The 13,311-nt window shown below is 39.6% G+C and overlaps 1 protein-coding gene across 1 annotated transcript; it reads left to right on the top strand.

The window, feature by feature from the left end:
* The first annotated feature begins 2,336 nt into the window (after positions 1-2,336).
* Positions 2,337-11,259, top strand: snupn (snurportin 1). The gene is made up of 9 exons (XM_030425486.1): positions 2,337-2,574; positions 4,211-4,375; positions 4,792-4,978; positions 5,207-5,311; positions 7,674-7,770; positions 8,597-8,694; positions 8,860-8,937; positions 9,454-9,534; positions 9,705-11,259. Exons 2-9 carry the CDS (start codon positions 4,218-4,220, stop codon positions 10,023-10,025), a joined length of 1,125 nt encoding a protein of 374 aa, XP_030281346.1. The 5' UTR covers positions 2,337-2,574; positions 4,211-4,217; the 3' UTR covers positions 10,026-11,259.
* Positions 11,260-13,311: the final 2,052 nt, after the last annotated feature.

Consider the following 13,311-nt stretch of genomic DNA (forward strand, 5'->3'; position numbering starts at 1 on the left):
GATGGGTTATGTTACCATCAGGATCTAATGATGGTATCCCACTACGGACTGTAATAGGCAAACAGTCATCTATACTGATGCTGGAAGGATAAGTCTAATCATTGGACAAGTCAAAGTAAAGACACTGCCACCAGTATTTATTATCATATAATTTCACTCATAAAATCAACTGACCGATATATCAGTCGGGTGATTTTATGGGCACATGTTGGCCCCTCACAGATATATTGGTGTCAGCTATATTTCAACCGTTTTTGGAGGAACATCATGCAGAAAAAAAGATGCGTACAGGTGAAATAACTATAAAATTCATAGTTCAAATAAATTCAAGTTTACTGTTTCTCTCCAATTATGTCACTTTGGACAGTAAAGGTAATTGTTAAACCATAAAATATCCTGCCTCCATTCTCTATGTATCTTTGTCACATGTGTTTGATAACCACATTTACAGGGATATACGTATTATTTGCACATAAGAATATCCCTAATATCTTAATACTGGTATCAGCATCACCCTCTACTAATCCATTATATTACAGAGGGACATGTTGTGCTTTTTACTGCATTATACTTATCTGATAGTTTTAGTTACTAGTTCCTTTACAAAGTAAGAGTTTGTTCTTTCCTTCTGATAACTTTATTTTCAGTCATTTGTAGTGTTGGTATTGGTAAGTATTGGTTGGACAAAACAAGCACTGTGAAGGATGTCACTTCTGGTTCTGGGTAACTGAAAGCATCAACACATTAAAGCATTGATTGATTAATTGAAAAATAATCTGCAGATTCAATTCAAAATAAATAAACTGTAAATAATCAGTTCAACTCAACCAGCTCTAAATTGAATAATGTTGGAAACAATAATAATCTAATGGTATGATGTATAATTGTGTAACAGTTACAGGTTCCATTTTCTGTATTCAGTGCTTTTACTTTTTATATTTCCCAATACATTTACCAAAGCAGCATTTTCAGGACTCGACCTTTACTTGTAATGAAGTATATTTTAGGGGTAGATGATTAGCGGCTCTGGCTGATATTCAGCATTTTCCCAATTATCGGTGTCAGTGATTTTTCTGGCAGATTACTATTTTAAAAATGTGCTACTTTGGCTCTGATGCAGAATCCTCTGACACTGCGTCATGTCCACAACACTATCTGATTGGTAACACATCACAATAACTATCCTGTATACAATAAAATGATGTGAATCTGCAAAGTAACTGAATTTATCAAATACATGTAGTGGAAAGAAAGTATAAAGTAGCAGAAAATGGAATTACTTAAGTTATGTACCTCAAAATTGTTCTTAAGAACAATATTTTTGTTCTTAGGTTTATTTCATCACTGGTTGTCCAAAATATTAACACAGAGTTTCATTTTTACTGCAAATGTTTTTTCAGGCTCAGGTTTTCAGTTTCCTTGATTAAGAATAATGGGTAATAATAATCTGTATCAGCCCTGAAAAAGCCATGACGATCTACTCCTAGCGTAATTACATTGTAGTGTATTTTCACTCAAGTAAAGGATCTAAATACTTCATCAACTACTGAGCCACCACAGTAACATCTGTTGTAGTAGTGGTAGTCTATGTATTATCTTCATATGTTTGCATATTATAGTCTCGATAACTTGATTTTAACAGATTTTAACACCACTCTTCACATTATAAAGCTGTAGTTCATATTCTGTACAGATATTACTTTAACATAAGATGTTAGAATTCTATCCTCCAGTTGTGTTTGCATTGTACCATTTCGTATTAAAACAGCTCAAAGAGCTCTATGGATTATCAAAACAAATGTAAAAAACCAAAAAGATAATCAGAGTTAGATTATAGAGGCTATGCGTTAAGTACAATAGCCTACAGAACAGTAATTCTCCATACCGAGGAACCTAACCCTAACACTTCAATGAATACTCCAAGTGTATACTGCTTAATACTATTTCCCCTCTACGAATGTAGCTGGTAACTTTTTACTCAACTAAAGTTCCAATTTAACTTTTTACACATCATGGGATCAGGCAGTAATAATAATCATTACAATTAATAAGTGTTATTATTGCGACTAGGTATTTATACACATACATAGAGACCTGGCAAACATGCTTAAGTCACACAAGATTGTTTTGTTGTCTGATGTTGTTGCTGTTATTGTTGTTTTAGAAAACCCCCAAGCTCATGTGCGCACCAGATTCTCAGTATTTCTATGAAGTGCAAAGGTGTTCTGTGTTAACTCCGGGATAGTTTGCTGTGTTTACTCGGCCAACTAAAAAACGAAGGCCTTCAGGACACGCCCACTTTAATTCATGGCACGCCCCCTGAAATAACTTCCTGTATTAACAAACGTATTTTAACTTAAACCATGGTCTTTTCCTAAAACCTTACCAATTTATCGTTGTGCTTAAATCAACCCGAGCAGTTCTGGTGTGTACAACCGAACCAAACTGTGCCCGTTTCGAGGCTGCATCATGCAGTGGGCGTGTCCTGCGGTTCTGTGAGTCCGCAGTTAGACTCACTTCGGAGGGAAACATGACAGCGTGACGTTTCAACAACAGCCTCCCCGAATGTCCAAGGTATGTTTGTAGCTAATGTTACCAGTTATCATCTTACCAGACGCCATGTCCAGCAGTTAGCTTGTATCTGATAGTTGTGTGCATCAAGTAGGAAATTAAAGCAGTAACGTCCCGCTCGTGAAACAGAGTTTCTAACGGTTGGTCGGCCCACATGTTGCTAGCAGGTTTAGCGCAATGCTACCAACTGCTAACATGCTAATATACATGACTAGCTAACTAAGCTTGATGAAGCAGTCTGACACAGTCCCCGGGCTTTTTCCATGTCCTAGAATGCCGTCAAACCCACCAGATAAGGGTTCATCACCTGTAGTAGAAGTTGTTTGCCCTAGTGATGTGGGTGAAACGTTCTGCCAATAACAGTCGACGTTACATTTTGTCATACTTTCTTAGCTTGGTGCATACATTTATGTATGTTTGCATTGGAATTAGCTAACAACATGAAGCCCCCTTTTCTTCTTCTGTGGTGTTTGACTCCGTTTGGTGTAAGGGTCAGACAGAGGCGAAGGAGTTTTGATGAGCGCAACATCTAATGTTGATAATCACCAGTAAATATGTGTTTACATGGTGACTGGCTGGGTTATGCTACTATCAGGGATCTAATGATGGTACCCCACTAAAGACTGCGATAGACAAAAAGCCATCTGTACTCATTCTGGAAGGATAAGTCTAATTATTAGTCAAATCAAAGTAAAGACATTGCCACCGGTTTTTATTAACAACGTTTTATTTTACTTATGTATCAAGCAAATGTGCCAAAGATTCACAGCTGCTCAAATGTGCTGCTTTTTTCTGTGTTATAACAGTGTGAATTAAAATAGAGCATGATTGATACATCGGTTGGGTGATTTTATGGGCAGATGTTGGCCTGTCACAGATATATTGGTATCAGCTATATTATAACTGTTTTTGGAGGAACATACTACAGGAAAAGAACACTTGTGCCATCATGCAAATGTCAAACAGATGCACAAATGGCTATGAACTACCAGAATACTCAAAGTGTCTGCTGTAAATGTAAAAAGAAATTGCCTTTTTTTAAAAAAAAAAAAAAAAAAAGGAAGTGGCCTGTCAGCCTGCAACAAAAAAAATAGAAAAACAATGTTACCATAGTTCAGAACAAACTCTGGCGCTAAATGTTTGATCACTAATTTAATAGAAGAAATCACCTTACCAATCAAGATTCTGGCTCACGCAGAACACTACAGCTGCCTGGCAAACTGTTCCCCATGTGATTTCACACGGAGCTTATAAATCACCAAGGCCTAATGGTGAGGGAGATCAGGTGCGATCGTTCACTCATAGGCAAAGAGGCAAGGAGAGGTTGGCAAGTGGAGGAGAAACAACACAAAATTCACGCACAGACCTGCAACACTAAGACCGTAACAGTAACACGTGTTGTAGCAAACCGAAATGGAGCCAATCCTGCAAAATCTTCATAAAGATTCTATATGTTCTGTTCCATGAATTTTGCCATTATTTTCATTTTCAGGCTTGAATTTTACGATTATTCATGAATTCATCTTACACATCTCCTCACAATATAAAAAGCACTAGTAGTGTCAGGGGAGGGCATGATGAATCTGAGAGGGAACGAGGGAAAATAATGTGTATAACCATATTTGGATTGGTTGAACAGAGTCCCCATGGATGACCTGACCAAAGCCCTCTCGGCCAGCTTCGCTGTGTCCAAAGAGCCCAACAGTACGGCCGCCCCCCACCCTCGGCTGGCACAGTACAAGAGCAAATACAGCGTGCTGGAGCAGAGCGAGCGACGCCGGCGCTTTCTTGACCTGCAGAAAAGGTAAATGTCCTGAACTTTCAGTTTTTCAACATGCGGTTTTAACTGAAGAAGGGACATTAGTACAGAGCCTAATAAACAGCCTCTTCAATGTGAATATATCCCGGTTTCTCTACTCTGACAGTAAACTGAGTATCTTTCGGTACAAAACAAGATATTTGAGAACATCGTCTTGGCCTTTGGGAAAACTCTGATCAACATTTTCTGACATTTTATAGACCAAACAACAAATCGATTGGATGAGAAAATATTCAACAGATTAATCAACAATAAAAATAAACATAAATTGCAGCTCTAGTTCAAAATGTTTTGAGTGACTACTATGGCTTATGTACAGATAAATAACTCATTTATGTTTTCATGTTGTAATAAGACAATGCAAATATTGGAATGTGTCTTTCCTCCATCACTTATCTCAGTAAAAGGTTAAACTACGTCAACCATGCGCGGCGTCTGGCTGATGGGGACTGGACGGGGGCAGACAGCGATGGAGAGGACGACATGGAGAAACAAGAGGAGGGGGAACGGGGGCAAGACGATACCACAGAGGAGGAAGAGGGGATGGAGGTTGAGAGGAGGAAGCTGCCAAAACATTACGCAAACCAGGTCAGTGCTTTATGTGTTATTACCCACAGATCTTATTCATGAGTGAACGACAGCACATTAACCTATGTTCCATCTTAATGTGTTCTTCATCTTGGCCAGCAGAGGGGGCATGAGTTTCTAGAATGACTGCCCAACAACAAGCTTGTTGGATTCCAACATTTGACCATTTTTTGACTCTTGAATCCAGCTTTGATGAAGATGTAAAAAAGATTTTTTCTTTCTCCATAGATCATGCTGTCAGAGTGGCTGGTGGATGTGCCATCAGAACTGGACACTGATTGGCTGATGGTGGTCTGTCCTGTGGGGAAAAGATCTCTCATTGTTGCCTCCAAGGTAAGAACCTGTCACTGTTCTTCTACACGCTCTCTGGCTCTGGTCCATGAATTTTAGAAGTCATGAAGGAAAACAATAATTATTTCAAAGCACCACATTGTTAATGTGTGAGCTGCCTCTTTTTGGATTTTGAACTAGTTTCCATCCTTGCTGTTGTTGATGTGTCATTTTCAGCCCTGATAGAAATTTCGATTTTCGAAATTGAATTAAGATGAACGACACTAGTCAGAATGTTCTCTAATCTGAATCATGTCATGTCATGTCATTAGATGATAACATGGGAACAAAAAGATCAGAAAAGATGGAATGTCTTCCTCTTTGCTGTGAAAGGTGCCTGGTGAAAAAAGAGACATGAGGGTGTTACATTTTTTATTGTTTTCCCAATTTTCTTCTACTCTGAATGCTCTCGTTTAGCCAAAACACAAAAGGTTTTTTTGTATAATTTCTAAAGCAGTAGTATCATGATCAGATATAGGGTTGTGGAACAGTACCAGGCCTCAGTGCATTTGCAGATGGGCTAAAAGGGAAACAACAATGTGGTATTTATAGTATAGTATGGTATAGTATTGTAAAGTCAGAGACTGGTAATATCTACAATATGCTTGTTTTGCCTTGATCATCACATCCTCAAAAACATTTTATCTTTAATATAACCATCAAGGCCCATAGGCAACACTTTTAATCTGAAGATTTGAAACCTCTTGTCTACAGAAAATGTTGGGAGCCTGGAGATGAAACTTACGTTTATCACAATCTCTTTAGTTGTTGGTATCAATTGTCGATACCAACAGCTCAAGACACCCTCTTTACTGTTTCTTGCTATCAACCAAGTCGACAAAAGCATAGTTTGTCATTTTTAAGCCTTGTTATATCTTTTCACAAAACTCTTTATTTAATGCTCTGTGTTGTGTCAATTTTTGCACTTGGGATTGAAAATGTAATCGAATATTATATATATATTATACATATATATATATATAGTTTTCAACGTATTGTATAGAAGTTAGAAATTCAAGCATCATGACAACACAACAACAAAAAACGTCCAATCTCACCTTTAAGCCTCATCTCATCTAAATATCAAGGGAAGTGAAATTTGCTGTCAGTATCTTCTTGTGAAGAAAGATCATCTCCATCATAACATGGGGGATTTTCTAATGTACTCTCTTACAACATCTTCTATGTGTTGAACGGAAGGCAACTGCCTCCTTTACCTCATACTGTGTCAGTTTTGTGGGTATTGAGTAATAAAAGCTCATCAGCTTGAGATGCAGATTACTGGTAACTCTGGTAAAACATGCCTGTCCTGTCATTCTGGCACTAGACTACAGCTTTCCTCTATTGCCAAACACAAATATTTGTTGTACGAGTGTCACATACACTCCACACCCTGTGATGCAACCACCTGCCACATCATACTGACAGTCATCTGGTTCCTCACTCATTATTTCAGACTTTGACCTCATTGACGACAAAACCAGAGACTGAAAACAAGAGCTGAAGACGCTTAAAACAGAAACGGCAGATGGTTTCTGTTGCTTGAGGAAAACTGAATGCGACATGTTTCATCTCCTTGCATCAATTCAAATTTAGTTTTCAGAGTTACAATGTGACACTTTTAGCTTTTTATCTTCTCAAAAGTTTCTGTGCAGCTCTGTGGGAACTCTTGTGGCACCAATTCTATCAAGAAGTCTATCAAGTTAGAATGTTCAGTGTCTGCTGGGATTGACTAATACAAAACAACTCCAAATGTTGTAAATGATGGTGGCATGAGAATAATGGAAGCTATAAATGGGGCCATTAATCAGGCAATCATCAAGTTGTCCTGGGAATTGAAGTATGTTACACTTTCCTATTTTAGGTGCATTTAGGGCAAACAAAATAGAAAATCCACATCAATTATGATACATTTGAACCAGGGCTGGGCGATAACTCAGAAATGGCTCTTATATTTCCAGTGAAGTCGTGTTGTGAGGATTGTCTTGTCACCGGCTAATCATTTCAGCTGGAGCAGCGATGTGATCTGTTATGCCCTTTATATATTGTATTACCAAATAATGTTGTTGTAATGATTCTGAATAAATTATAATCTATAAAAAATCTAAAATTAATTATAGTTTTTGTTTTACAAATATCAAGAGTTTTGTATCATGTAATGCATGATAGTGAAACACTGGGGCCAAGATAAGGTCAATCACTAGAAGATACCAAATTATCAAATGATCTGATCTTTTTTCTCTTTCTTACAGCCAACAACTTGGCAAAATAAATTTCAGTTTGAGTTTAACAGTTAAAATGACAGAGAGGAGAGTAGCTGCCACCGTAGTAACATTTCCCTCATGTATCAACTGTGTTTCTGTAGGGTTCCACTGCGGCCTACACTAAAAGCGGCTACTGTGTGAACCGTTTCCCCTCCCTGCTGCCCGGTGGGAACCGACACAACTCAGCCATGGGAAAAGGTAGGTGGTCCGTTGTATGTGGAGCGCAGTGGTCTATTATATTGGTGAGCTCGGGCAATTTAGCCTCACAGGAAAGATATGGACCAGCAGTAGCTTCCACCACTTGTTCCCATTTACCTGTTCAATTTACTTTCCAGGAACATCAAGCTTACGTTTTATTGCAATAATCACAGACGGTTATTTATCCTCTTACACCCATCTACCTTCTGGTGGGACAGCCATCACAGAGTCATACCATGGACTGAAGTTTTGTTCAAACTCACAGACCTTTATTTTGAATTCTAGATCAGATCCCAGATGTTACAAAGGTACCAAATACAGTGTAATTATAGGTTAATGTTTATAACACAATGATAAAACATAGACTTAGATCCTCGACTTCCACATTGAAAGAGATTTTAAAACTTTTACTGGGAAATAAAAGGAAACAACTGGACAGTAAGGAGGTCAAAAATCACAGCCTTTTTTCCACAGCCGTGTTTGTTGCCAAAATGCCTTGCAGCACTGTTCGTGGTGGTGGGTGGATGTTGGTATTTTAGAAATCTCCTGGCTACTTTTTGTTCCAAAATATCATACAGGATCAAAAAAGTTATTTGTACAACCGAATATCTTAACTTGTAACTTTTGTGCAGCTTGTATCAATCAATAATCCCATCAAACCCCTTGAAGATACAGTTTGTATAGAGTACTTCTATTATGAGACTCTAAAAGTCCTCTTAAGTCTTTCTATTTAGTAAATATTGGCATAAATATGTGATTATGAATGCGTTTTCCACCGGTATATACACTAAATCCATAAATAGCCCTGTGTATGTTTTTCTTGCAGACTACACGATCTTGGACTGCATTTACAGCGAGGTGGACAGAACATACTATATCCTGGATGTCATGTGCTGGAGAGGCCACCCGGTCTACGACTGCCCGGTAAAACTGACTTCTAATCCTCCAACAATCCAGGAATGCTTGTCTAATTGCTTAAGTAGCAAAGTCTGGGCCACAGATGTGCGTTTTTGCCACGTTGCCCATCTCATTGGCTCTGGATTCGCAAAAAAGTTTTCTTGTTTACATCGCTTGTTCTCTCATCAACAGACCGAGTTCCGTTTCTACTGGCTCCATTCCAAAGTTCAGGAGGCGGACGGCCTATCAGAAATTGCCAAACGCAACCCTGTGAGTAACAGCAGGAATAGAGCCTCCTCACTCTGTGTTCCATTTTTCCTTCCTAGTTTTCAGTTCCTAGAATTGGTGGATAAGACGCTGTAAAATGTTTATTCAATCTTGGTTTCCTGCATTTTGTGCTTGTTGTGCTTTGTGCCTCACTGCACCTTGTTTCCACATGTGGGATGAATAAAGACCTCTACTTGAACTTAAATCTCCTCAGGGGGGAATGAGACAAAGGAAAGGCAAACTCCATCCTCAGTCCTTCGGTCCTAATTGGGCTTTTAAGTGATTATTACACACAAATCTGGAAGATTATGGTGCTTTTAGGATGCCTGAGTGAACTTTGAGTTTAAGTTCCACCTTTTAATCTTCTGCGTTCGTGTGGCAGAGCCCAGCAGGAGCTAAATCAGGCTTAGTCCTTGTAGAGTAAACTTGCCATTGGAAAGCAATTTCTCACATTTGACAAGAAGACAAATTGTGTTTGGAACTAACAAGGTGGTGCTCTGGTTTTGTTTGGTCTGACAGTTCCGGTTTGTGAGCCTCCAAAGCACTGACTGCACAGCGGAGTCGATTCAGAAAGCCCTGGCAGCTGAGTACAGTTTCGGCGTAAGAAAAGTTCTCTTGTCCTTCAACTGTTTCCAGCAAACACCTTAGTGTTGCACATTGCAAGTAGTGTTTGAAAATGCTAAGTGTGAGGATTTTTGGGGAGATGATTCTTTGTCTTTATATGAAACACAAACAGAGAGACATTTTGTTTGCATCTCATCTGGCTGTAGGTGGATGGACTTCTCTTCTACCACAAGCAGACCCACTACACCCCGGGCAGCACCCCTCTGGTGGGCTGGCTTCGCCCCTACATGGTCACTGACATCTTGGGCATAGAGGTTCCCGAAGGAGCCCTCACCACCAAGCCTGAATACGCTAGCCACCAGCTGCAGCAGATCCTGGAACACAAGAAAACATCGACTGAAGTCCGGCCGGCCAACAGAAGCGGAGGCTACGAGCTAGAGTACCTGTCCACCCCGAGCCAGGACAGCGGGGACACTGTGAACTTTTTGAATCAAAAGCCAATAAGGGAGGCACACATGGAGCTCTGAGTGGGAGGCTTAACGAGATGCAAATTGCTAACTCAAGCCTCCTGAGTGGTGGTGGCCCACATATAGCTCTTTAGAATGTCTGCTGAATGGTTTTGCAGATCTGACCAATTGCAAAGCATGGCTAATTCTAATCCGGCACTGCACAGGACACCCTCAGAGTGCAGATTAGTAGAGCTATGCTACCTACGTATGTGTTTTATATGGCTAAAAAAGTCTGCCTTTGACATCTTTACCTATACCTGCCACAGAACTCCGAAACTGATTAGTTTCCTTAAGAGTAACTGCACAGGATTTAGCCACTATAATTACTTAGTCACAGTCTTTTTTGTAAATCCCTTTCACCACACTGCAGACAGTCATATAAGATCAAAAAAGAGGACGAGAGGTTTTCTTATATGAGATCTGCTGCAAAGTACGGCGCAGTAAATGTTGTGGTCAGGTTGTCACTTTGCTGCTCTGCACATCTTGCAGATCTCAAATAAGAAACATATCGAGTGTTGTCAACCATGATCACTGATGCTTACTGAATTTTTGAGCAGATCATTAGCTTGAGCAGCAGTAACGGAGAATTCGTAGGATGTCTACTGTTTTGGAAGTTAAGGTGTTGCTGACCGCCCTGTGGGTTGCGATCGTCCTGGTCAGCAGCAGTGACATGAACTTTTACGATTTAATGTTAAATTTAGAATAGCTTAGAGATGTTTTAAAGCGTATGTATCTAAATAAATTGTTTTTTTTAATTGGCTGACACTGTCTGCATTGTGGTCCCACTCGTTATATTTGTGCCATCATTTTAAAGGTCTGTTTCAGAAGATGCAGTTCAGAGACATGTTGAAAGCAGGATGTGTCATGAATTTCTGTAGCTCACAATTATCAACTCACAATGACATTATTGTCTAATCACGTAAATGTGATTAGTTCACACTTAGTAGATGATCAGTCACCAGATTATTAATCCACAGTTACTTCACGCCTTGTGATCAAGCTAATGCTCATAATTAAGTGTAACCAATTCTCTTTATTAGACTTAAACCAAATGAAGTCTTGAACAGAAATTAAAGAAACTATTTAGATTAAAAACTAATTAAATCCTGGACATTTTTACCACTATTACCACCATTCACAAATATACGGAAGCCAAGAACAGCTGCGCTCGCAATTATTTTTTTAATGCTGTTATCTTGAGATCACTAATTATTTTGCATTTCATTTCATTAAAAAATAAATGTTGCAAGCATTTGTGTACTTATCTTATAAGGCAATAATTGACAGGCCGTATGTAAAAGGCAGAAAAAAAGGCTAAAGTTTTTATATGCATAATTTATAAAAGTTAACATGAAGTAAAGAAACTCCTTTAAATGTAATCTTAACTGCACACCTCTGACTTGACTTTACACATTCTGTCAATGTAAGTGCATGTCGCTGATGTTCCAGTGTATGGTAAAACATGAGTCATTCTGCTGCTGATCAGCAGAAATCATGAGTATCTCTTTCCCTCCGCGCTGAGCTTACTGTGTCATTTGCCTAACCGTGAAGAGCTGGGGGAAATTGACAACAGGAAAAGACGTGAGAGCATCTGGCAGGGCTGTGAATTTGGTTTCAGCGACCTGTACCAACACATCTGAGAGAGAACACCCAAGATCATTTCCCTTAACAGGTAGTGACTATGTGAGGTAGTTTACAGTATCTAAGCAGAGTTTCCTTTCCCCCTTTGTTTCCCTGTTTCAGGTGAGAATACAGTTTGACACACAAGTCTACAGTTCCTACCGAAGGTCGTACCACCAGGATAAAGCCTGACAATTGCAGCACTCCCCTGGCTTTTCCTCTAAATCAGTCAGCACATCAACATTTTTACTAACTCTAAGTTCCCTGTGAAATATCTCGTGATCAACTAAATGGTATTGGTACATATTTTTGTTAATGTTTACGGTCGCAAGATAATGAATCCCTGACTTTTCTTGCAGTGCTACCATGAGGTTTATATTTTATGGCTCTGAGTGGAAGATCTCAACAGCTATAGCCGGGATTGCTATGAAATTTACTAGAGACAGCCATGGTCATCTCAGGAGGAGTTAATCACATTGACGTGATCTCCAACCTTGTTATCTCGCACCATCATCAAATACTCTTGTCAAGCTTTTGTTTATGACTAAACACCTGCTAAACCAACGCTCCCCCCTCAGCTGTACTTTTCATTTGATGCTAATTAGCAAATGACAACATGCTAACATTACACACATACCTGTTAACAGTCAGCAATTTGCATGTTAGCATGCTGACTTCAGCATTCAGCTCAAAGCCAGATGTGCCAAAGAAAAAACTCAAAGAAATGTGTGCTGTTGACTGTAAAATTCAGAGCATGTTAACACTGGATTTTGGGGCTTAAAACCATGTAAGCCCCAAAATCCCCCAAAATGAATGTGTGAGTACAGGGCCTGATGTTTGAAGAGAGCGCCCGGCCCGTTTGATGGGGTTGAGGTCAGGGCTGCATGCAGGCAAGTCAACTTCATCCACACCAAATTAATGTGAGCATGACTTTATGGTATGTATGAGCATTGTGGGACGTTAAAAAGGCCGTAGCTGTTGAGTTGGAGGCTCCCAGTGGGCTAAAATGTCTCTGTATCCTCCACACAGAGTTTGCAGTCAACCATTTTGTGTCCAGTTTGTTGTGGCTCCTAGGTGCTTCCCCTTCACAACAATATCACTTACAGTTGAGGTACAGGGTCACAGATAGGTGGTAGAAAGTTAATAAACTGGCTTTTAATTTGATGACAAGTCACTTAGCTCTTCACTACCAAGTCTGCTATGTCTGTGGAGATTTCATGGCTATGAGCTGGATTTCATGCAATACAGGTGCCATATATTGTGTCCCAGTTGCAGATAACAAGACAGAACTACAACACTGCTATCAATGGAGTTTGTAGAGCTTTCCATGAATGTAAAATGTTAGAAAGACAGGGCAGCCTCACTTGGACCAGCATGCACTGCAGCCAAAAGACATGTTGTGTCTTGTGTTTGTGCGCTGCTCACTTTTTCTACGATGGAAAAAAAAAAGTCTTGTTTTCTCCTGTTCTTGCTCTTATGATGATGGTATCACTATTGCTCTCACCACCTACACGGAACATCGACAGGTGAAAACAACACGCTCACAACCCCTCTGTGGGGACTGTTGAACTTATTCCTGGAAACATGAGATCACCTACTGAGGTGGAGGAAGGTGCAGGCGAAGGAAAGTCTGTATACCACAAATACAACATCTCATCACGCGGTGACTCCTGGAAAGCATCAA

Source organism: Sparus aurata, chromosome 8, assembly GCF_900880675.1.
Source record: "Sparus aurata chromosome 8, fSpaAur1.1, whole genome shotgun sequence".
Classification (NCBI taxonomy): domain Eukaryota; kingdom Metazoa; phylum Chordata; class Actinopteri; order Spariformes; family Sparidae; genus Sparus; species Sparus aurata.

Coding starts and splice junctions, on each gene's coding strand:
- snupn (XM_030425486.1), top strand. CDS start 4,218: ATGGATGACCTGACCAAAGCCCTCTCGGCCAGCTTCGCTGTGTCCAAA. Junction 7,771..8,596: donor CAACTCAGCCATGGGAAAAG/GTAGGTGGTCCG, acceptor TTTTTCTTGCAG/ACTACACGATCTTGGACTGC. Junction 9,535..9,704: donor CAGCTGAGTACAGTTTCGGC/GTAAGAAAAGTT, acceptor ATCTGGCTGTAG/GTGGATGGACTTCTCTTCTA.